General features: G+C 35.9%; 1 protein-coding gene across 1 annotated transcript in view; it reads left to right on the top strand.

Moving 5' to 3' along the window:
* The window catches only part of RSF1 (remodeling and spacing factor 1), a 180,944-nt gene that overhangs the window by 126,282 nt on the left and 27,896 nt on the right, over positions 1-26,766 (top strand). The window contains exons 5-7 of the mRNA XM_057552345.1: positions 6,050-6,204; positions 22,109-23,874; positions 25,626-25,832. Of these exons, the coding sequence (XP_057408328.1) occupies positions 6,050-6,204; positions 22,109-23,874; positions 25,626-25,832 (2,128 nt within the window). The remainder of the gene's footprint in view (positions 1-6,049; positions 6,205-22,108; positions 23,875-25,625; positions 25,833-26,766) is intronic.

Here is a 26,766-nt window from a genome sequence, read left to right as displayed (position 1 = left end):
AGAGCTGATTTCTAAATAGTATACAGAGTTTTCATGAACCCATAATTAGAAAATCTGTTAAGACATTTCTGCTGCTAATATAGCACAGTGATTGAAAAGATGGTCTCTGAAGTCAGACTGTCTATAATTTAGTTCTGCCTTTAATATGTACTAACTGTGACCATAAGCAAATTACTGTACCTTTCTGCATGTTCTCACTTTCCTAGTCTTATAAAATGGTACCTATTTAATAGGTACTTATAAAATAGTACCTATTTAATCAGATTATATTGGAATTATATGAATTAATTCATGTAATGCTTCTGGAGTAATTCCTGGAGCATAGTGATCACTCACTAATGTTAACTTCTGTTATTAATGTACTGCTGTTGATATCACTCATTAATACCTTCCTTCAGTTTCTTGGCCCCCTTAAGGAATACTGTCATACTCAATTATCTTCCTTTTTGTCTACTCAGTAATTTGGACTTACATGAAAAAGATTATTGGTAAACCTTGGAACCATATATTACAGGTGTTTGCTAAAGACTTGCTGTATAACTAACTGTCCTGTGCTCTGGAGGTACAAAGACATGATTCCATTCCTAAGCTCTCCATATTGTGGGAGAAAGATACAGGGAAGTAGTAAATGGTAATATAATGTCATAAATGTGATCTGTGATGGAGATCACTCCAGTGTGCTATGGAGGAACCAGATACCTAACCCATACTTGGCAGAAGATGATACCTATGCTTGGCTGTGTTTTTGTTTTGTCTTTTTTTTTTTTTTAATTGAATTGGGCTATCAGGTCAATTGCTTCTGAACGGTTTACCCCTACCACTAATTCTAACTCTGAACATCCCTTAGACTAAGAAAAATCATATTCCACATTATAATAATTAGAATGATATGTTCTACTTCACTCAAGTCTAGATTAACTTTAGGTACAGATAGTTAAGAATCCATTAAGTCAAAGTCAGTCAATCTGCCCATAACTTGAGCTTCCAGCCTTTCCACTTCAATGTTTCTCCCATCAGTTAATGACATCCATGTTTGCTTGGATCCAAAACTTGAGAGGCACATCATTAACTTTTCTTTTTCTCTCACTTCCCAACCATTCTTGCAGCAAATCCAGTCAGCTCTCTATGCAAAATGTATCCAGTGTTTAAACGTTCCTCATTCCTTTCATAACTACATTCTTGTCCAAGTCACCATCACTTTTTAAAAATATAATTTAGTGATTTTTAGTATATTCTCAAGGTTGGGTAGCTATCACCATTATCTAACTCCAGGGCATTTTCCTCACCCCACAAAGAAACCCCATACCCTGTACGTTAGCATTTACTCACCATTTTCCCTTTCCCCAGCCCACGGCAGCTGCCAGTCTACTTTCTGTTTCCCTAAGTTGCCTTTCCAGACACTGTATATACATAGAATCATACAATATGTGGCCTTCGTGTCTGGCTTCTTTCAGATAGCATGATATTTTCAAGGTTCATCTATGTAGTAAGAATCAGTACTACATTCCTTTTTATGGCTAAATAATATTCCCCCTTGTATGGATATACCACGTTTGTCCATTCTATGTTTGTCTTTGAAATAATGATTGGAGTTAGTCTGAAACGCACTTTGGGCTGAAGAGAACAGAAATGTAAACACCTGAGATCATAAGAGAACATGGCATTTTGGAGGAATATTTCTGATTTAATATGCCTCAGTGAAGAAATGTTTTAAAGAAAAGAAAACAATGGAGAGAGGGAGGGCAAAACGACTAAACTGTTGTTAGAATCCACAGTCTACTTTAAAAGGTCCTGTAGGGAAAACTCCCTGGTGGCACAGTGGTTAAGACTCCATGCTCCCAATGCAGGGGGCCCGGGTTCAATCCCTGGTCTGGGAATTAGATCCCACATGCATGTTGCAACTAAGAGTTCACATGCCACAACTAAGGAGCCTGCCTGCCGCAACTAAGACCTGACGCAACCAAATAAATAAATATCCTGGTCCTGTAGAGGACCAGATGGCTTCACAGGAGAATTCTACCAAACCTTTTGTTTGTTTGTTTTAATTATTTTTTTTTATTGGAGTATAGTTGATTTACAGTGTTGTGTTAGTTTCTGCTGTACAGCAAAGTGAGTCAGTTATGAATTCTACCAAACCTTTAGAGAAGTGTTAACACATCCTTCTGAAACTATTCCAAAACATTGCAGAGGAAGGAACACTTCCACACTCATTCTATGAGGCCAACATCACCCTGATATGAAAACTGGACAAAGATATCATAAAAAAAGAAAATTACAGGCCAATATCACTGATGAACATAGATGCAAAAATCCTCAACCAAATACTAGCAAACCGAATCCAGTAATACATTAAAAGGGGACTTCTCTGGCCCAGTGGTTAAGACTCCACATTTATACTGCTGGGGGTGCAGGTTCGATCCCTGGTCAGGGAACTAATAAAATGTCACATGCCATGTGGCGCAGCCAAAAAGAAAAACTCAAAACATTAAAAGGATCATACACTGTGATCAAATGGGATTGATCTCAGGGATGCAAGGATTTCTCAATATCTGCAAATCAGTGTGATATACCACATTAACAAATTGAAGAATAAAAACCATATAATCTCAATAGATGCAGAAAGCTTTTGATAAAATTCAACGTCCATTTATGATAAAAACACTCCAGAAAGTGGGCATAGAAGGAACGTACCTCAACATCATAAAGGCTGTATATGACAAACGCACAGCTAACATCATACTCTATGGTGAAAAGCTATAAGTATTTCCTCTAAGATCAGGAACAAGACAAAGATCCCCACTCTCACCACTTTTATTCAACATAGTTTTGGAAGTCCTAGCCACAGCAATCAGAGAAGAAAAGGAAATTTAAAAATCCAAATTGGAAAGGAGGAAACTGCCTTAAACTGCCACTGTTTGCAGATGACATGGTGCTGTACATAGAAAATCCTAAAGACGCTACCAGAAAACTACTAGAGTTCAGCAGTGAATTTGGAAAAGTTGCAGGAAACAAAATTAACATACATGGATCTGTTGTGGTTTACATATATTTATACACACACACACACATACACATATATATGCACAATGGAATGCTACTCAGTCTTAAAGAAATTTTGCCATTTGCCGTAACATGGATGGACTTGGAGGGCATTATGCTAAGTGAAATAAGTCAGACAGAGAAATACAAATACTTTACGATATCACTAACGTGGAATCTAAAAAATACAACAAACTAGTGAATAAAACAAAATATAGGCAGACTCACAGATATAGGGAACAAACTAGTGGTTACCAGTGGGAGGGGTAGGTACAGACTGTTGGGTGTAAGATGGACTCAAGAATGTATTGTACAACATGGGGAGTATAGCCAGTATTTCGTAATAACTGTAAATGGAAAGTAACCTTTAAAAATCGTACTAAAAATAAAAGGTCCTGTAAGAAGTAAGAAATTTGGATATAATTTTAATATATGTATATTTATTAAAATATCCTCTAGTTCTAATTTAGGGTTTTTAAAAAATTATTTAGCATACTAAATCTAATTGTAAGATCGAAACGGGAGAAATCCAGATGGGTAGTTTTCTGTTTTCATATAATAATGGCTATTTTAGGTTTGCATTTTAATACAGTAGTCAGGTTAAAAGCCTTTAGGGGAGTTTTTTTTTTTTTTAATTTTTTTATAGCTACTTTATTTATTTATTTATTTATTTATTTTTGGCTGTGTTGGGTCTTCGGTTCGTGCGAGGGCCTTCTCTAGTTGCGGCAAGTGGGGGCCACTCTTCATCGCGGTGCGGGGACCGCTCTTCATCGCGGTGCGCGGGCCTCTCACTACCGCAGCCCCTCCCGCCGCGGGGCACAGGCTCCAGACGCGCAGGCTCAGCAGTTGTGGCTCACGGGCCCAGCTGCTCCGCGGCATGTGGGATCTTCCCAGACCAGGGCTCGAACCCGTGTCCCCTGCATTAGCAGGCAGATTCTCAACCACTGCGCCACCAGGGAAGCCCTAGGGGAGTTTTTAATTAATTTTTCTGCTAAATTTTTTTGTTGCTTAGAGTAGTGGAAGTAATTGACATGGATTTTCTAGCAATATTGGCACTCTTCTAATGTTCAGCAGCTTTTAAAAATAGGTATAGTGAAATACTTCAATATTTTTTTCAGTTCCCAGCATGACCTCAAAAAATAACAAATGGGTTGAGGTCATGCAGTTCCCAGCATGACCTCAAAAAATAACAAATGGAATTCTCAGTGAAACATCATAGTAATAACATTAAGTGGATAGAGGCTTAGGTTAGAATCAGGTTGGTCTAATGAAGTTCAGAGATAGAAACTTAGCCAAAAATTAATTTATTTAACATATCTAGGTTTTAATTTTCCTTTTTTGTAAAGTGGATGTAGTACCAGACATGATCTTGAAAGTGCATCTACTCTGACCTTCTACTATTAGATAATTAAAATTCTAAAACTATTCATTTTATTGTATATGCTAATGTGATAGTTATAATATATATAAACATGTATTCATTCCCATGCACAATATTTATAATATGTATAAACCTGTGTTCATTGTCATACACAATGACAAAATGGTTGTCATTTTAATTTCTGAAAGATGTCAGTCACTGGCAATTTTATTACTTTCTTTGGAAGACAATTTAATAATACTTGAGAGAATCCAGTCTTTTATAGATAAGGAAACTCAGGGCTAATGAAGATATATGACCTGTCCAGGGGTACATTGCCATTTAGTTTAGGAACAGGGATTCTATTCATTCATTAAACATCTTTTTAGAGCCTACTTCATAAGGCAGCTAGGTGGGATGGAGGTGGAATCGGACACAGAGGTGGAAACAGAGGATAGAGGACATACGTGGCATGACAGATAAGAAAACAAGTAGTTTCATCTTAATACTAACTACGTAGAATTAGAGGTGCATGTACAGTGCTTTGATGACACAGATGGGAAGATCATGGTGCTGTTTAATTAACTTAGTGGCGGATCTAGAACTAAGTTTCTCAACTCTTAGTCCAGGGTTTCCTTTTTATTTTCACTGTTACACCTTGTTTATCTGAGCAGGAAAATATTTAAATTAGTTTTCTTGTTTGTAAGTGGCATTAAAATTGACCATACTACACCTGCGGATTTGGTAGTAAAAACAGCTGATTTGTAGATTGGTATCTTATTTATTTGGAATTTTCTTGTATTTTTTATTCAAAATGAATTCCCTTCCTGTAGTTGTAAACTCTAATTGACAAAGCAGCATCCATAACCTAAATTTTGGGGTTTTTGAACTGTGTTAGTAGACTTCCATAGCAGTTTCAAATATTATTCTCTATGTAGGTGGAAAAGAGTTCTTATTCCCAAATGAATCAAAAACTTGAATCATTTAGTTTAAAAAAAATTCTTCTTCAAGCAAGGTTTCCGTTGATTTTGTACTCCCTAGACATTGCATAGTATTTTAAAAAATTATCAAAATTTGCTTTTTGTTTAATTTTTGTTCCTACTGTTCTTTTTTAACCAAAGACATTTGCATTGCCATTCAAATCAATAGAATAGTCTTAAGATTCCTCTCTGGGGAAGAGTTTATTTTAATATGTATTCATTCCTAAGTAAGTAATTTTAAAATTTAAGGTTAATTAGGGTTAGCTGTACTAGTGTTTTGGATGTTCTTAATATGTTTTTCTTTTTAAAATTTTAATTTCTAATAGATATATTCTGAAATCTCTTTAGAACAGAAGAAAGATTTTTTAAATTTTATTGAAGTATAGTTGATTTTCAGTGTTGTGTTAATTTCTACTGTACAGCAAGGTGACTCAGTTATACATATTCTTTTTCATATTCTTTTCCATTATGGTTTATCACAGGATATTAAATATAGTTCCGTGTGCTATACAGTAGGACCTTGTTGTTTATCCATCTTATATATACTAGTTTGCATCTGCTAACCCCAGGCTCCCAATTCTCCGACCCTCCCCCCACCAACCCCTGGCAACACAGGTCTTAGAAAACAAGAAAGATTTTTATGCTGTCTTTTTTTTTTCCACTTTTTTAGAAATCGAAACGAGTTGGCTGAGACTCTTGCGCTCCTGAAAGCACAAATTGATCCTGTACTATTGAAAAACTCTAGCCAACAGGACAACTCTTCCCGGGAAAGTCCCAGCTTAGAGGATGAGGAGACTAAAAAGGAGGAAGAAACACCTAAACAAGGTTTTTTTTGTGTGTTTTGTTTTGCTTTGTTTTGTAATTTCTTCTCTTTTCTACTCCTCTTCCCAGCTATATAAATTGAAATTCCCTCAATTTGAAAATTTTTAACCCTTCCTGTAAAAGGAGGTACATTTTCCTTTTATTTAATGAAAAAAAAAAGCAGCAGCAAAAAAACCATTGAGGACTTTGGTCTTTTATATTGAACATTTAAAAAATTTAAATAAAAAATGTTCATATCATCAAAACATAATATCTGTTACTAATTTAAGAGTACAAGATATTAGTGAACTTTTAAAAAATTATTGTGGTAAAATATGCATAACATAAAATTTGATCATTTTAACCATTTTTAAGTGTACAGTTCTATGGCATTAAGTTCATTTGTGTTGTTGTGCAACTGTCACCACCATTCATCTCCAGACTTAGCTCCCCCAACTGAAACTCTGTACTCATTAAACACAAATTCCCCTTTCCTCCTCGCCTCAGCCCCAGGCATCCATCATTCTACTTTCTTTCTCTATGAATTTGACTAACTCTAGGAACCTTATTTCAGAGAAATCATGGCAGTATTTGTCCATTTGTGACTGTCTCATTTTCATTGAGCTTAATGTCTTCAGTGTTCATCCATATTGTAGCAAGTATCAGAATTTTTCCTTTTTAAGGCTAATATTCCATTGTGTGTATCTACCACATTTTATGTATTCATCTGTCACTGGATACTTGGGTTTCTTCTACCTTTTGTCTATTGAGAATAATGCTGCTATGAAAGTGGGTGTATAGATATCTGCTTTCACTTCTTTTGGGTATATACCTGAAGTAGAATTACTGCATCCGATGATAGTTCTGTTTTTAATTTTTTGAGGATCTGCCGTACCGTTTTCTACAGCCACTGCACCATTTTACATTCCTACCAATAATGCATAAGGGTTCCAATTTTTTCACATGCTACACATCACTTGTACTTTCTTTTCTTTGTTTTAAAATAATAGCCATTCTAATGTATGTGAAGTGGTATCTGTGGTTTTGATTTGCCTTTTCATATTGGCTATAATGATGTTGAACACCTTTTCTTAGCCATTTGTATATCTTCTCGGGAAAAATATCTATTCAAGTCCTTTGCCAGTTCTTTAATTGTGTGTGTGTGTGTGTGTGTGTGTGTGTGTGTGTGTGTGTGTGTGTGTGTGGTGTGGATTGGTTTTCTTTATTTGTTTTGTTCTGGGTTGCCCTTAGCAAATCCTTAAGTCTACAAGAATTATAATTATTAAACTTGATTTCCTGATTGAGTTTCCTAGTATGCTTAACTGAGCAGATCAAATCGTAATCTTTTTAGAAGGACAGAACCAAGTCCTAACTTTTCTAGAAGCAGAGAAACCAACTGAAATTTTGTCTAACATCATTTTAGTTAATACTTTTTGTTGATAACATACCTTTTAATGACAGGGGAGAGAATTTGCTCTCCTTATTATGCTTTCTTCCTCTACTGTTAGTTTTCCTTTACTGTTTTGATTAGAACCTGAAAGCAATATGTTTTTACCTTATTTGCTGCTTTGAGGGAATTAACCATAAAGTCATCCCCTAGCTGCAAGCATTGCATAAAAACAAGTAATTATGCCTTTTAATGTAGGGTATAATGTTCGTACATATTAAGCATTGCTTTTAGCAAAAATCCTGCTTATTGTCCTCCTTTGACCAGTGTTTATATGATTTCAAATATCTTTGGTGGTCTTACTCATAAGCCATATTTCTGATTTGAAAAATTCTTTTCTATATCTTAAAATTCAGTTTGTAGCCTACATCAGTAAAACTTAATAATTTTGAAGTAGTCTAAACCCACTATTGAATTTTAAGATGTTTTTAAATTGAAGTATAATTGACATATAACATTATTATTCGTTTCAGGGGTACAACATAATGATTTGACGTTTGTATGCCTTGTGAAATGATCACCACAATAAATTTAGTAATTATCTGTCTCCATACAAAGTTACAAAAAACTTTTTCTTGTGATGAGAACCATTAAGATTTACTTTCTTAGCAATTTTCAAGTTTACTATATAATGTTACTGAATTTTCCAGATTTTTTTAGTAGCATCCCTAAGGATTAGTTCTGAGTTTAGACTTAATATTCATTTGGTCATTCAGTTTGGTCATTCATTCCTGTTTGCTTCTTCTCCAATGTATTTAAATCAAGACCAAAGAGGTCAAGGCAATAGAAATTTAAGAGGCAATTATTCCTATTAAGTGAACTTAAATTTTACACTGATTTTGAAGGGGGAGTCATTGTATAGTTTAAATTAGAAAGAAAAACAAACTATTTCCTCAATAAAGTAAAGCTCTTTCTTGTATTTAATTCTAAAATTTCACTGTTGGGGGCCTTATAGGCGGGGGGTGGAATTTCAACAATAACACCAACTAACATTTATTGGGCATGTCCTGCTTCTTTGGAGCCTACCAAATGCTTCATGTGCATTTTTATTTAATCCTCTTAATAAAAGGATTAGCAGCTCTTTGAGGTACTATTATTATTTCAGTTTTACAGATGAAGGAATTTGGAAGTTTATAAGCTTGCCCAAGTCATATAGATAATAATGTGTCAGAGTCTAGATTTGAACTCTGATTCTTGTAAAGCCTATGCCTTTAACTAGAGTGATCTAGAACTGTACTTCTCAAATTTTAATATGCATGATGTTTACCTAGTGATTTACCTGATTTACCTGATTCACCATTTTTACAGAGGCCAAGTTGATGTTGAGGCTGCTGGTCAGAGGACCACAGTTTGAGTATCAAGGATATAAAGGCAGTCTTCTCCTAACCTTGAAAACAAATATGGTCATCCCTTGGTCTCTCTGGGGATTGGTCCCAGAACCTCTGCTGATACCAAAATCCAAGAAGGCTCAAGTCCCTTATATAAAATAGAATAGTATTTGCATATCACCTATGCAAATCCTCCCGTATACTTCATTTAAATCATCCATAGATTACTTATAATACCTAATACAATCTAAATGCTATGTGAATAGTTGCCTGTGTGTGGCAAATTCAAGTTTCTCATTTTGGGACTTTCTGGAATTTTTTTTCTGAATATTTTCAATCTGAGGATGCAGAGGGCCAACTGGACAACAATGGCTTTCATACAGCTGTTTCTGAAAATATTCCTCAGTGAATGCTGATGTTCTGACTCTCAGTACAATTAAAAGAAAGTCTGTAAGGGAGGACATCTCTTGAAAAAGCGAAGGAGGGGAGGAGCAAGACATTTAGTTCTCTGGTTTTTTTCTTTCTCTTAAATAGTGTCTCTTCTGTTTCTCTTATTCTAACAGCAAAATGATTCTTATTCATTCATTTGACAAATACTTATTGTGCACCTACTATGTGCCAAACATGATTTTAGGCATGGGAATTTAGTAAACAAAGCAGAGTAAAATCCTTGCTTTCGTGAAGCTTACATTGTAGTGGATAAAATAGCTGACACGTATATCATCACAATGTGCCAACACTGTTCTCAGTGCTTTACATTTTTTTTTTTTTTTCTCAATCCAGATGTAGTTCGTCCGTTAGAAGTTATTGATAACATGAGCTCTGTGGCCTAGTGATTGAGTTGACATTCCAATTTTTGGTTTACAAGAGGAGCAGAACTTAACCAACAGTCAAGTTCTCAGGAGAAGGAAAAAAGCTTTTCTTAGCCCATGGCACATAGATGGCCTAGTCATGGTGTGCTGCTAAGAAGCTTTGGTGGGGGGAGGGATTAAAACTTTTAATATCATTCAGGGAAGGATCTTTACCTTATCAATTAATATTTTCCCAAAGACTCCAATTTATTGGGTTGGTGATACAATGGAAACATTTTTGATATTGCAATTTATGAGTTGATTTATTCATTTTTTGTGAAATTGGTTCAATAGGAAATGTAGCAGTTAAGGGATAATCTGGCACACTTTCCTATACTGCATTTGGTGTCTAGAAATGGATGTTATGGCCTGCATTCCGAAATAGGTTTTCTGAATTCAGTCTTTTTTTTTTTTTTTTTTGGGCTACATTGGGTCTTCCTTGCTGCGCGTGAGCTTGCTTTAGTTGCGGCAAGCAGGGGCTACTCTTCGTTGAAGTGCACGGGCTTCTCATTGCGGTGGCTTGTCTTGTTGCGGAGCATGGGCTCTAGGTGCATGGGCTCAGTTGCTCCGCAGCGTGTGGGATCTTCCTGGACCAGGGCTCAAACCCGTGTCCCCTGCATTGGCAGGCAGATCCTTAACCACTGCGCCACCAGGGAAGCCCTGAATTCAGTCTTAAGGAGAATAATTAATATTGTTTACTTTGCCTTCCTGAAGTAATACTGACAGAGTGGAGAGAATAGCTACAGGATAAATTACTAAATCAAAGTTTACTAGTACAGTACTGAAAACTTAATGATGACCTTCAGTTACAAAAATTATGTGAATATCCTGAGTGTAGATGCCCTATTTATACAAAACCATTCTTTAAAATTCTATCAATTTGAAAATGCCTGATAGAATTTTAAAGAATAGTTTTGTATACAGGGCATCTATGCTCAGGATATTCATACAATTTTTGTAATTGAATACCATCATTATTTAGTTTTTAGTATTATACTAGCTCTTCATTCCACTCTAGGAAGGAAGGAAGGGAGAGAAGGGAGGAAGAAGAAAAGAAAAACATTTCACGATTAGAGAAACTGTTGAAGTTTTCTTTTCTGATTGAGTTTGTTGTGACTAGAATCAGAAGGTGATAATTTAAGTTATCATTCATAATTTTTTGAAAATGTCAGTGGCGTGGTTTTTGACTCTCTACAGATTCCCCTATAAAAGGAACATTTTGATGGCAAAAATAAAAAACTGTTAACAGTATGTGAAATTAAGATCTTAAAGGGACTCGGTACTCTGGGCCTTATGACTTCTCAAATTTCTCCAGCCAAAGCTCCCTTCCAGGACTAAACTCCACACAGAGCTTTGTGCAATCTGCTGGGAATAGGATCTAAATTAAGTACAATAGGGACAATGGAGACAAGCAGAAAAGAAGGTGCAAATAAAAGTATGGGAGAAGGCTAGAGTTAGGTGACCTCATAAAGTAAATCACTTTAATTTTTTTTTTTTAATAAAATCTGGTAGTTCTTTTTTTTTTTTTTTTAATGGTAGGTTTCTGCTTTTAAGATTTTTTTATTGATTGATTGGTTGCTATGTTGGGTCTTCGTTTCTGTGCTAGGGCTTTCTCTAGTTGCGGCAAGCGGGGGCCACTCTTCATCGCCGTGCGCGGACCTCTCACTATCGTGGCCTCCCCCGTTGCGAAGCACAGGCTCCAGACGCACAGGCTCAGTAGTTGTGGCTCACGGGCCTAGTTCCTCCATGGCATGTGGGATCTTCCCAGACCAGGGCTCGAACCCGTGTCCCCTGCATTAGCAGGCAGACTCTCAACCACTGCACCACCAGGGAAGCCCCACTTTAATTTTTTTTTTTTTTTTTAATGAGGATCTTGAATCAGATGCGTATGTTTGATTGATTGATTGATTGATTGATTTTGGCTGTGTTGGGTCTTCGTTTCTGTGCGAGGGCTTTCTCCAGTTGTGGCAAGCGGGGGCCACTCTTCATCGCGATGCGCGGGCCTCTCACCGTCGCGGCCTCTCTCGTTGCGGAGCACAGGCTCCAGACACGCAGGCTCAGCAGTTGTGGCTCACGGGCCCAGCTGCTCCGCGGCATGTGGGATCCTCCCAGGCCAGGGCTCGAACCCGTGTCCCCTGCATTAGCAGGCAGACTCTCAACCACTGCGCCACCAGGGAAGCCCCCCACTTTAATTTTTAATATAAAAAATGCAGAGCTCTATAGCTGTGGAATTAGAAAAACTGTCTACTTGCCATGAAAATGAGCAACTAAAAAAGATCCAGGTCAAATCCCACAGAATTATAATAACAAAAGAGAATAAGAGGTAGAATAACATCACTGCAGAGAATGAAAGCTTACCCAAAAGACATTCTTACTAAACATATGAAAACTTAATAGGTGGTAGAGTTATGATTTTTCAAAAATCTATGAATAACATCTGAGTCAACAAACACAAGAATTATTGACCTTAATAAATAGCAGATGGAAAGGTGTGTGTTTTTTTAAAAAGTTAAAAACAAAAGCAAATGAATAAAGAGATAAAGATTTGAGAGAAAGAGATAAGGATTTGAAGATACGCAGTGAAAATCCAACAGAGGTCCATAAAAAAGAAAACCAAAGTAAGGGAACAGACAAAAATGCTAAAGACTATGCTTAACAAAACTTCTTGAAATAAAAAAAGGATATGAGACTACGTATTTAAAAGACACTGCGTACCTTGGAAAATCAACCCAGAACAACCAACATCAAGACATATTCTAGTAAAATTATTGGGCTTTGAAGAAAGTACTTTGGCAATCCTGACAAAAAGACCAGGTAACTTATAGGGGAAAGAATATAAGACTGCCATCACTATATTTGAAAGCAATGACTTATGCCAGAAGAAAATGCCATAACATATGTAAGGGGGAAAAATGTGAACCAGAGATTTTATGTCTAGCCAAACTGACTTTTAGATAGAGACTACAGGTAAACTGCTATCGAAGACCTAACTCCCCATGAGTCTTTTTATAGGGATCTTCTAGTGAATGAGCTTCAGATAGCCAAAAAGACTAACAAAACCTCAATGGTGGGTGATATAGAAATAAATATAAAAGTATTCATTTGTACATTTTAATATACATACATGTATTTCTTACCTCTGTTCATGAGAGGAATCTAAGAACAATGATACCCCAGTAGCAATGAGCACTGTTAGCTTCTAGATTTTTATTTCAAAATATTGTTTTCCATTAAAAGGAATTAGTGCCCCTTAAAGACAAGATTGATTCAGGAGATGGGCAGGGAAAATACAGGATAAACCTAGAATATCTTAGAATGACAGAAATGAAGGACATATTCAAAAAATAATTTAGGCATCTCAGTAGTACACAGTGCCAACTGGAAGGAGCTCTCAGTGGTGAAAGCAGAACTGTTTTAGCAACAAATTTATATGATGATAGACTTTAAATCTTAGAATAAAAGAAATACCTATGAGTTCCTACTTATATAAGTACCTAATTGAATAAATAAATAAATTGAGGTGAAGGGACAGGTCTTCCCTGCAGGTGAATATCAATTAATTCCTTTTGCACTGCAGGGATTACATTTCCCTGCAGTGTAGAAGGAATGAGAATAATAACAAATTTACCATTAGGGAAATACTGCAGTAGTAATTGTTGCAGGCAAGATCTCTGACAGACAATAAAATTAGTGGGTGCAAATTTGTGGAGAAACAGGATATTAGCATAATCTCAAAGTATCTCCCCAAGACATTTACCTGTTACAAAGGGGGAAATGGTTAACTTTACAGTGGAATGAGCAGCCAACAACACCACTGTAACCGAATGATCAAGGTATTTACATCATCATGTACCCTCTGATATAATGCACAACAATTCTTCTGTGAAATTTTTCATCAAAAATGTATATCTTAATCTAGAGAAAACATCAAACAAGACCAAAGTGAGAGGTATTCTACAAAATAACTGTCAAGATCAGAAAAGACAAGGAAAGAATGAGGAATGGTCACAGATTGGAGGAGACTAAGGAAACACAAGAACAAAATGAGACATGGATCCTCAAACGGAAAGGATCTGATGGGGGGTTGGTTGGGAGGAAAGGCAAAATTTAAATAAAATCTGTTTATGTTTAATAGTATTTTACTAATGTTAATTTCCTGGTTTTGATAATTGTGCTGTGAGTATGTAAGTTGTTAACTTAGGGGAAACAGGGTGATGATGTACTTGAACTATTTTTGTAACACATCTATATGTCTAAAATTATTTCAAAATAAAGATTTAAAAAAGAATGTTGGGTGAGCATTAACTTGGTAGTTACATGTAACTAAACCTAAATGACAGATACAGAGAACATGTAGTCTTTAATGGCTATGTGTTTTCACAGTGGAGCTATAGTAAGACAAAACAAATGGAGAAAGAATGGGAAGAGTACATGCAAAAAACTTGTGAACCTTTCATTAAATCACTTTGGTGATGGTGGTGTCATTGTTATTCTGAAAACGTGCATAATATGAGGAAAAAATAACTGATGTTCTAATTATATCATCTGTGGTGTCCTTGAAAACCAAGATTCTCAGTGTGGGAAAAAGAAATAAGATGTAAGACAGAAAAGTTAAGGAAAAACAAATATCATTATGAACTCATGGGTTAATTTTATTATTTTCTAGCACCGTCCACTGAAAAGACTTAAAAACAGTGGCCAACCCAGTAGCAGTGAGCATCCTTTAGCACCCAGATCGTGGTCTTGAAATACAGTTTCCCATTAAAGTAAACCAAGGCGTCTTGGAAAAGTGGCTGATTCCAGTTCTGGGGCATAATGAGCCAAGAAACATCCTGTCATTCCAAGTAGTATGGACTGTATCAAAGTCATTTCAGAAAGACTCAAGAGCCAACTTAAAAAGGTTTCCATTGTCTAAGATGGGACAATTTAAGCATCACAAGGAAAATAACTGTAGTGGATTAAAACACATTGAATATGTCTTAAACCTATGACTTCATCATAATACTAATAGAAAAACTGGTTACCTTTGGAGGATGCCAGTGGAGACCAAATTATTATTTTGAAAATTGTTAAATAAACAAAAAGAATTGAACTTTAATCCTGACTTTTCAGTATTAACTGTACCACTGTATAACAAAACAATAAATTAGTAAAGTTTATTTTTATAGGGTTTATAATCACTGATGGAAGATTGACAGAATGGGAATATCATTTTGTAATCCCTAATGAGAAAACGTTTTAGATACTCAGCATTAACATCTCTTAACATCACATGAAGAGATGATCAGACATTAATGCCTCTTGATAAAGAACATACCACCACTGAAGTAGTTTTGCCACAGAAATTGAACCTGAATCTGATGCAGGCTATAGATTAAAGTGATGATTTACAGGGAAAAAAGGACAGAGGAATATGGGAATGCAGTCAGCAAAATCCAGAAATTATAGAATTGAGTCACCATCAAATTACTTGATTTGGTGACTCAAATAAATTGCAAAAAAAATAAAGGATGGAGGAACAATAGTAGGTTAAAGAGACCTAAAAAAGAAAATAAAAGGTAAAACTAAACTATAAAGCAAAATAAGGAAGTGATTAATATAAAAGTCAAGGTAATAGTTATACTTGTTAAAGAAGGAATTACTATCGGGAAAAGGCTTGTGTGTGGCTTTTCGGGTGCTGACAGGGTTCTATTTCCTGTTTGCCTTCTAATAATTTATTAAGTGGTTCATTTGTTTTCTGTGGGTGGCTTTACTTTTTAAATTTTTATTTATTTATTTATTTGGCTGCACCAGGTCTTAGTTGTGGCATGTAGGGTCTTCGTTGCAGCATGCGGGATCTTTTTTTTTTAGTTGGGGCATGCGGGATCTTTTAGTTGAGTCACGTGGGATCTTTGTTGTGGCATGTGGGAACTTTAGTTGTGGCATGTAGGATCTAATTCCCTGGCCAGGGATTGAACCCGGGCCCCCTGCATTGGGAACGTGGAGTCTTAACCACTGGACTACCAGGGAAGTCCCCTGTGGCTTTATTTTGTTATACTTAATTATAAAAAACTTCTTGATACCTTTTTGGCAGATATCTACCATGTAATTTTTAAATAAGTTACAAAAGGATTGGCACCAGTTCATATCCCTTTAACATGCAATAAAATGATAGTACTGATGTTTTAGTGAAGGCAGCTCATATTATTTGTCCATTAGATACATGTTGGTAATATCAAATGATAATTTCAATATTTTGAGTCCAGAAAACTATTAGAGCTCATTAATGAATACACACAAAACTGTTGCATTTCTGTACACTAACAATGAAAGATCAGAAAGAGAATTTAAGGAAACAATCCCATTTACCATCGCATCAAAAAGAATAAAATACCTAGGAATAAACCTACCTAAGGAAGCAAAAGACCTGTACTCTGAAAATGGTAAGACACTGATGAAAGACATCGAAGATGATGCAAAACAGATGGAAAGATACACCATATTCTAGGATTGAAAGAATCAATATTCTCAAAATGACTATACTACCCAAGGCAATCTACAGATTCAGTGCAATCCTTATCAAATTGCCAATGGCATTTTTAACAGAACTAGAACAAAAAAGTTTTAAAATTTGTATGGAAACACAAAAGACCCGAATAGCCAAAGCAATCTTGAGAAAGAAAAGTGGAGCTGGAGGAATCAGGCTCCCTGACTTCAGACTATACTATAAAGCTGCAGTCAGTAAAACAGTATGGTACTGGCAGAAAAACAGAAATACAGATCAATGGAACAGGCTAGAAAGCCCAGAAATAAGCCCACGCACCTATGGCCAATTAATCTACCACAAAGAAGGCAAGAATATCCAATGGAGAAGAGACAGCCTCTTCAACAAGTGCTGGGAAAGCTGGGCAGCTACATGTAAAAGAATGAAATTAGAACATTCTCTAACACCATACACAAAAATAAACTCAAAATGGATTGAAGACCTAAATGTAAGACCGGAAACTATATAACTATTAGAGGAAAACACAGGCAGAGCACTCTTTGACATAAATCCAGCAATATATTTTTGGATCCACCTCCTAGAGTAACAAAAATAAAAACAGGGACTTCCCTGGCAGTCCAGTGGTTAAGACTCTGCTTCCACTGCAGGGGGCATGGGTTCGATCCCTTGTCGGGGAATTAAGGTCCCTCATGCCGCACGGGTGTGGCCAAAACAAAAACAAAAATAAACAAATGGGACCTAATTAAACTTAAAAGATTTTGCACAGCAAAGGAAACCATAAACAATACGAAAAGACGACCCACAGAATGGGAAAAAATATTTGCAAACGATGCAACCAACAAGGGATTAATCTCCAAATATACAAGTAGCTCATGCAGCTCAATATAAAAAAAAAACAACCCAATCAGAAAATGGGCAGAAGATCTAAAGGGACATTTCTCTAAAGACATACAGATGGACAAAAAGCACATGAAAAGATGCTTAACATCGCTAAGTATTAGAGAAACACAAATCAAAACTACAATGAGGTATCACCTCACACAGTCAGAATGGCCATCATCAAAAAGTCTACAAACAATAAATACTGGAGAGGGTGTGGAGAAAAGGGAACCCTCCTGCACTGTTGGTGAGAATGTAAATTGGTACAGCCACTAGGGAGAACAGTATGGAGTTTCCTTTAAAAAAGTAAAAATAGGGCTACCATATGATCCAGCAGTCCCACTCCTGGGCATAAATTCGGAGAAAACTGTAATTCAAAAAGATACATGCCCCCCAATGTTCATAGCAGCACTATTTACAATAGCCAAGACATGGAAGCAACCTAAATGTCCGTCAACAGATGAATGGATAAAGAAGATGTGGTACACACATATATATATAATCGAATATTACTCAGCCACGAAAAAGAATGAAATAATGCCATTTGCAGCAACATGGATGGACCTAAAGATTATCATACTAAGTGAAGTAAGTTGGACCGTGAAAGATCAAATATCATATGATATCACTGATATGTGGAATCTAAAAAAAAATGATATAAATGAACTTATTTAAAAAACAGAAACAGACTCTGAAAACAAACTTCTGGTTACCAAAAGGGAGAGGTGGGGGGGGGAATAAATTAGGAGTTTGGGATTAACATATACACACTACTATATATAAAATAGATAATCAACAGGGATCTACTGTATAGCACAGGGAACTCAATATTCTGTAATAACCTAAATGGGAAAAAAATCTGGAAAAGAATAGATATATGTGTATGTATTACTGAATCACTTTGCTGTACACTGAATCTAACACAACATTGTAAATCAACTATATTCCAATATAAAATAAAAGATTTTTAAATTTATTGATATATATCAATAATGCTATATGTTGTATTTTTTAGATTCCACATATATGTGACATCAGACAGTATTTGTCTTTCTCTGACTTATTTCACTTAGCATAATGCCCTCCAAGTCCATCTGTGTTGCTGCAAATGGCAAACTTTCATTCTTTTTTATGGCTGAGTAGTATTCCATTGCATATATCTACCACATCTTCTTTATCCATTCATCTGTTCATGGACACTTAGGTTACTTCCATACCTTGGCAATTGTAAATAATGCTGCTATGAACATTGGGTGCATGTATCTTTTCAGAGTAGTGTTGTTGTTTCTTTTAGATATATATACCCAGGAGTGGAACTGCTGAGTCATATGGTATTTCTACTTTTAGTTTTCTGAGAAACCTCCATTCTGTTTTCCACAGTGGTTGCACCAGTTTACTTTCCCACCAGCAGTGTATGAGGGTTCCCTTTTCTTCACATCCTCACCAGTATTTGTTTGTTTTCTTTTTGATGATGGCCATTCTGACAAGCGTGAGTTAAATTTTTTTCTTGTAATAAAAAGTCATGTGGGGGCTTCCCTGGTGGCGCAGTGGTTAAGAATCTGCCTGCCAGTGCAGGGGACACGGGTTCGAGCCCTGGTCTGGGAAGATCCCACATGCCACGGAGCAACTAAGCCCGTGAGCCACAGCTACTGAGCCTGTGCGTCTGGAGCTTGTGCTCCGCAACGGGAGAGGCCGCGACAGTAAGAGGCCCGCGCACCACGATGAAGAGTGGCCCCCGCTCGCCGCAACTGGAGAAAGCCCTCGCACAGAAACGAAGACCCAACACAGCCAGAAATAAATAAATAAATAAATAAATTAAAAAAAAAAAAGTCATGTGGTAAGCAGTTCAGGTCTGGTTCAGCAGCTCCATGAAGCCGTCAAGTACCCTTCCTAATCTGCCATCCTTAGCACGTGGCTTTGATTGTTCCCTCTCCAGGTATTGTGTGCAGACTCTGGACAAAAAGCAGGGGAAGGGGCAGAAGGCATAGGTCAACTGAACCTTGTAAGTCTCACCCAGTAGATTTCCTCATGCATCTCATTGGCCAGAATTGGTTCACATGACCCTTAGCTATAAGGTGTCTGAAGAGGCAAGTACTTTCTTGAACAAAATCAGAGTTGTAGTAGTAAGAAAGAAGAGGAGATTGATACTGGATAGGTAACTAGCAATGTCCTTCAGTGTTAACTTACATAGAACATTCAGTGTTTCATTACATAGTGATTGGGATGGGTGGGAAAGCCCACAATAGGTGATTAATAGATAATTGTTGAGTAGATGAATGAATGTGCTTTAAAAACCCACAGTAAGTAACACTTGTCTTGAATCACCTTAAGTTTGTCAAGCAGTGTTGCTGTTGCATTGTGATATTAGAGGTAAATTTTTCCTTGAGTTTTGTTACTTCAAATTTCATGTCTCTTAAACTCATTTGGATCTTCCTTTATAGTTAGTTTCCTTTTGACAGAACTTGTTGAAAATGCTTGTATAACTGAATGACCTTTTTACCAATTATGATTGTGCTTAAAGTTTCATTTCATGTCATGGTTTTTGTGTCTTCGGTTTTAGGGATACATCCATGTGATCTACAGGAGCTAGAGTTATAATTGTTATGTTTTTCTCTTATAAGAACTAAGCCAAAAAAAAATATTGAATATTTTGGGGTTAAGAGAAATATAAGCCAGTGAAGAATAATTGTTGAGGTCGCTTAGTCCAGCTGCTTTATTTATACATGAAGAAATGAGGATCAGAGAGTTTGTGACATATCTAAAGATACACCACTAGCTGAATTAGGATTACTGAATCTAGGAGTCTTGAACCTAATGTTACTCTTCATTTTATTTTGCCACGTTGTTACTCAAATCAAAATCAGTTTAAAGGACTTATTCGTTTACCACCCCAAAAGCAAAGTGTCATTTTAGCTTGGGTGGGAGTCACAGTGAGAATCCTGAGTTGCTTTTTGAACCAAAATATATAGAAAAAATATGAAATTGTGTTTAGTATGCTCTTTGTATTAGGCTAAAGTTATTTATAAAGATGGTAATCTGTATTTTAATTGTTAACCAAGATATTTATTTAATTAGACTTCCTGATACATTAACCAATTTCAATGAATAGGAATTTACTAAACCTACTTAATCAATGGGAAAGGGAAGACATTCAAACTAGGTAATTTCTGTCATGTCTTTAATTTTCTTAGTGACATGCATATGTTAAATAAGTATATGACAGTTAAAGAGGGAGGTGCAATACTCTAATCTCAGGTTCTCAGTAGTTATCAGTGGTTCTTGAATTTTTTATTTGCAGTATGATTGAACATAAAAGAAATGGTGGTTTGTAATAAAAGTACTTAACTTTTTAAAAGAAATGTTGAATTATCACTTTAAAGAATATGTCCTACTTCATCTCACTTCTGTCTATTATATTTTATTCCCACGAAAACGTTGAAACTCTGTCTGGTGTATCAACTTGGCAAGAATCTGTTCAGAAAAAAGTTTTTAATTCCTATCTTGCTAAAACTTCGTTTAGAATTGAGGTTTTTCAGTTGCAAGGATAGGGTGAGGAAAATTTAGGTAAAATTAGTAGTTAAAGAATTCTGAAAACACTGCTCAGATTCCCTGAGCACAAGTTTAAAGCATATATGCATTCTCTGTAATTCCATTCAAAGATTATGATATTTACTAAATATGACTCTTGTTATATTTATTTATTTATTTTTAATAAATTTATTTATTTATTTTATTTTTGGCTGCGTTGGGTCCTCGTTGCTGAGCGCGGGCTTTCTTTTAGTTGTGGTGCACGGGAGCTACTCTTCGTTGTGGTGTGTGGGCTTCTCATTGCAATGGCTTCTCTTGTTGCGGAGCTTGGGCTCTAGGCACGCTGGCTTCAGTAGTTGTGGCACGCGGGCTCTAGAGCGCAGGCTCAGTAGTTGTGGCGCACGGGCTTAGTTGCTCCACGGCATGTAGGATCTTCCCGGACCAAGGCTCGAACCCGTGTCCCCTGCATTGGCAGGCAGATTCTTAACCACTGCGTCACCAGGGAAGCCCCATACTTTTGTTATATTTAAATTTGCACTATTAGGTACTCCGTGAAAGTTGGAAATATATAGCCGATAAGGTAAAAAGAGGAGTTGATAGATAAACACAAATAGTTTCCTTATAAAATACTAACTTCTGAAATGTTCAGTAATGGCATTTGATAAAGTAAATTGTAATATAACCATATTGAGAGATGTTACATAATTAAGTCCAATTTCTGTAAAGGCATTTAATATCATAAGAAAATGCTAATGTTTCAGTGAGAAAAATGGGGCAGCATGATCCCAACATTCTCAAAAATATATAAGACTAGAAGGAAGTAACCTAAAATAAAATATTAATAGTGATTGCCTCTGGGTATTTGGATTATGGGCATGTTTTTTGTTTCTCTGTTTTTCATTTTCTGTACAGAATTGTTACTTTTATAACCTGAATAAAACATAAAACATTTTCCCACTGCCTTGCTCATGTTACCTCAGTGAAATGAAGTGCTCAGTGACTTGCAAAGAAGAACAGTTGTCAGGTTTTAAAACAAATATGGTCTTTTGGAAATGTTTTATGATATATTCTTAGTTTCATATTTTTGAGCCATCACTGGAGCTTGAATAAATTATTTGAGCTGTATAAATATTTATATTTCATTGAGAACATTGAAGCTAAAAGTATAAAGCAGAAACCTGAGTCTTTCTAAACAATAGTTTTTTTAATATCTAAAAGTTGTACTTCAGAGTTTGGTAATTTTCTTTACTGTCCGATTTTATTTTTTATTGTCAGATGTCCAGTGACAGAAGCCACCTCTTTTAAGAGAGAAACTTCAAATGGAAATATATTTTAATATATTTTATGTTATGCCTTATATATTTTATAATCTTGAATGCTTAGATTCATGTGAACGTTTTCTGATTTTTAGAGGAACAGAAGGAAAGTGAAAAGATGAAAAGTGAAGAGCAGCCAGTAGATTCAGAAAACTGTTCTACACCCAATGCTCTAGAAGAGACTACTGTGAAAATAGAAAAAGAAGATGAAAAGGAACTTGTAAAACTGCCAGTCATAGTGAAGCTAGAAAAACCTTTGCCAGAAAGCGAAGAAAAAAAGATTATCAAAGAAGAAAGTGATTCCTTCAAGGAAAATGTCAAACCCATAAAAGTCGAAGTGAAGGAATGTAGAGCAGATCCTAGAGATATCAAAGGTAGCATGGAGAAGCTAGAGCCTGAGAGGCTAGATTTTGCTGGCAATGTTAAATCTTCTCAAGAAATCACTGAGAAGTCTACTGAGGAAACCGAGAAACTTAAAAATGACCAGCAGGCCAAGATACCACTAAAAAAACGAGAAATTAAACTGAGTGATGATTTTGACAGTCCAATCAAAGGACCTTTGTGTAAATCAGTTACTCCAACAAAAGAGTTTTTTAAAGATGAAATAAAACAAGAGGAAGAGACTTGTAAAAGGATCTCTACAATCACTACTTTTGGTCATGAAGGGAAACAGCTGGTAAATGGAGAAGTTAGTGATGAAAGGGTAACTCCAAATTTTAAGACAGAACAGATGGAGATGAAGTTTTATGATACAAAGGAAGATAGCTGTAGCCCCTCTAAGGACAGAAGTGTCATCATGGAGGGAAATGGAGCAGAGTCTTTAAATTCTGTCATAACGAGTATGAAAATAGGTGATCTTGAGAAAGAAGTGGTCACTTTAGGGAAAGATGCAGATAGTTCAATATCAGCCTTAGAGACACAGAGTCACAAAGGGCACATAGAGGAAACTGGTCCTCCAGAAATGGAAACCTCTCTTGAGACTACTGAAATAGCAAAGGATCTCTCTTTAAAATCTGCTTTATCTACTGCTGAATCCTGTAGCATGAGAGTTGAAGAGAGGTCTCCCAAAAGTAAGAAGGATAAGCGCACACCAGTCCTAGAATGTCTTGAAAAGTTAGAGAAGTCCAAAAAGACTTTTCTTGATAAAGACACACAAAGATTGAGTCCAATACCAGAGGAGGTTCCAAAGAGTACTGTAGAATCAGTAAACGCAGGGTCTCCCGAGACAGCTGAAACTTCTCCATCATCTAACGTGACTGTGCACTGTGAGAAACTAGCCTCAGAAAAAGAAGTGGTAGAGTGTCAGAATACCAGTTCCACTGAAGGTCAGTCCTTGGAGAAAATAGACCCAGAAATTTTAAAAGTGGATTCTGAATCCACAAAGGTAGAAGTGGATGATATGGACAATGCCCAGACCTCTGGCACAGGTGATCCTTCTCAGACAAAGGGTTCTATGCAAAAAAGCAAATTTAAATATAAGTTGATTCCTGAAGAAGAAACCACTGCCTCAGAAAACACAGAAATAACCTCTGAAAGGCAGAAAGAGGGCATCAAATTAACAATTAGGATATCCAGTAGGAAGAAGCAGCCAGATTCTCCTCCTAAAATTCTAGAGCCAGAAACCAAGCAAGAGAAGACAGAAAAGGAAGAAGAGAAAACAAATGTGGGTCGTACTTTAAGGAGGTCTCCAAGAATATCTAGACCCACAGCAAAAATAGCTGAAATCAGAGATCAGAAAGCTGATAAAAAAAGAGGGGAAGGAGAAGATGAAGTAGAAGAAGAGTCAGCAGCTTTGCAAAAAACTGAGAAAAAAGAAAGTTTGAAAAAAACAGAGAAGGATACAAATTCTAAAGTAACCAAGGTAAAATTTCTTCTACTCTGAGTTTTAATTTTTCTTAGAAATACTTGGCTCTGAGTGTTTGTACCTGTTTGCTTTTGGCTAAATCAGCTCATTCAAAGATAACTAAAACAACAACAACCACAAAAAAGCCTCTCTTCCTATATCTGAGATGTTTTTTCTTAGTAGTTATCTCCAGACATTAAATTTCAGACTGTATAATCCTGTCATCTTTTAAACTTTTTCTCTGTTGTAGGCAATATAGAAATATATTCTCTGTATTGTAAACTATCCAAGTAATACCTAACCTGTATGATTGAAAAATGAAAATTCCTTAGAAACACTATTAACAGTTTGGGCTACATCTCTTTGCAGTCCTTTTTCCATATATTCATGTCCATGTTCGTAAATACTTCCCATTCTTTTAAAAAATAGATCGAATCAAAGTATTTTTCTATGAGCTTTTCACTTAACAGTGTGTGTCTGAACTCTTTACATATCAGTAGATATAGTGTACTTTTTGGTTATTGGTGGCCACGTAGTATTCCATAGCGTGGGTGTACCTCAGTTTATTTAACCACTCCCTGCTTGATTGACATTTAGGTCGTTTCCAATTTTTCACTATTACAGGCAGTGCTGCACTGAAGATCCTTTTGGACATGAGTGAGTATTTCTTTAGAATAGACCCCTAGAATTGGAATTGCTGGGTCAAGGGGCATATGTGTTTTAAGGTTTGATAGCTTTCTCTATATTGCCCTCCAGAAAAGGCCCAGTTAATGTACCCTCTCATTGCCAGTGTTTGAGAGTGCCTCTGTGTCCCCATTTTAATCATTAGTCATAGAGCCAGAACTTTTTTTTTCTATGACCCTCTTATTTTAAGCAAAATCTAGTACAAGTCTTTGGCTAGCCTATGGGAGTTTGTTGTAATTAAAAGTGCTACTTTTGTTTTTGATATATTTAAGTGGTCAGATTGTTCTTAATTGCAAGTGATCCTTTGTTCCCTGAAATACTAAATTTTAGAATTTTTACTTAAAAAAAATTTCCCCTTCTGTTGTTAGAATTATTTTGGTCTCTGGTGGGGACTTACACTGTAGGAGTGAACAGAAATATGACTTAAAATATTGTGAAGCCAGCCAATAAAAAGCAGTTCCCAACATTATAAAGTTATTCTCTGAATAATATTTTTTAAGTTTGTCAGGATTTTTGTATGTATTTTTGACCCATTAAATTTTTTAAATTCATCACTAATATGGGAATTAAATTTTTTATGTAACAATATGTGAGAATATAGTCAGCGCTCTATTATAGAGCCTTTGAAAAGCGCATGACCTTTGACCCAGAATCCTCTTCAAGGAATTTATCCTAACCACAGAAGTGTGTGTAAAAGTTTGTATTTGCAAGGATACATTGTTTATGAAAGTGAAAAATGGAAAACTACCTAAATGTCTGTCTAGTAGTGGATTGGATAAATATAGCTATGTGATGGCTTATACATATATATACACACACACATGATGTTAGGAGACTATTTTATAACTAGGGAAAATAGTTATAAGACAGAATGTTCATTATAATTCTCCCTTCCAAAAAGTAGAAAAAATTAATGGAAATATATACCAAAATTTAATAGTAGGTATATCTGTGGATGAAGCTACAATAATTTTTCTTTTCTTCTTTGTATATTCACTAAATATTCTACAATGCATATGTAATCAGAACTGTTTTTTTAACATTCTTATTACATCAGATTATCCTAATGTTTTATTTTATACAAGGTAAAACCCAAAGGCAAAGTTCGATGGACTGGTTCTCGAACACGTGGCAGGTGGAAATATTCCAGCAATGATGAAAGTGAAGGGTCTGACAGTGAAAAATCATCTGCAGCTTCGGAAGAGGAGGAAGAAAAGGAAAGTGAAGATGCCATCCTAGCAGATGATGATGAACCATGCAAAAAATGTGGCCTTCCAAACCATCCTGAACTAGTATGTACCTGATCTAAATGGACAGTATTCAAATTATTGGCATGCTGTGGTGTGAAGCAGCCTAACTTCTGGGTTTGATCATGATTTCAGTTTTATGTGTGCAAAATAGCCTTTATTTCTGTTTCGCAGATAATAACCCAACTGTAGGGAGGATTAGGATCTTGCTTTCATTCTTACCTGGCTTTATATTGATATTTCCTCTACTTAAGCATGCACTCCTATAATCTCTTCTCACAGATCAATTAGTTTATTCAAATATTTCTATTCTGTTTTTTTCCTTTAAAGTTTTCTTCTTTTCCTTTAAGTTACTTTATAATGATATTTCTGAAGTGGCAGCTTTAAATAAGTAAGACCTAAAGGGCCTGTTGCCTTTCTGTAAAAACATGTAAGTCAAGTAGTAACCTAGTAGGGCTTTAAACTTTAGAAAGTGGACAGTTGTAAAAAAAAAAATTTAGGAGGATAATTATAGACCAGATATATTCAGAAAAATAGTGACAGATTTACATGGGACTTTCTTATTTAGGAAGTAAGTTCTTCAAAGATTGCCTAAATCAGGAAAACCAGTTCCTAACCTATATATGTATTTTTGCAGTTCATAAGTGCTTTCTAAAGAACCTATTGAGGAAACACTCTTGTTATGCTCAATTCTATGCAACCGTTCTGTTCTTTGGAATAGATTTGACTTTAAAAGCGAGCTCCACCTATTAAGTAGAAAGAGACATAAAGAAAGAAACTTCCACATAGGTTGAGTTGTATGGGAGCAGAAATAAGTTATGTAAAGTTGCCAAGCACAGTTCCTGATATCTGTTGTGTGCCGGGGTTAAGCTGTTTGTGGTTTACTTGCAGTTTTCTTCCTAAATGTGAAAATTATATCTGGAAACCAAATCAGTGAAGTTTATCAAATCCCAGTAGTTTCAGAGGGTTCAAGTAAAAG

Source organism: Balaenoptera acutorostrata, chromosome 9 (assembly GCF_949987535.1).
Source record: "Balaenoptera acutorostrata chromosome 9, mBalAcu1.1, whole genome shotgun sequence".
Lineage (NCBI taxonomy): Eukaryota > Metazoa > Chordata > Mammalia > Artiodactyla > Balaenopteridae > Balaenoptera > Balaenoptera acutorostrata.
This window is presented reverse-complemented; position numbering and strand designations above follow the sequence as displayed.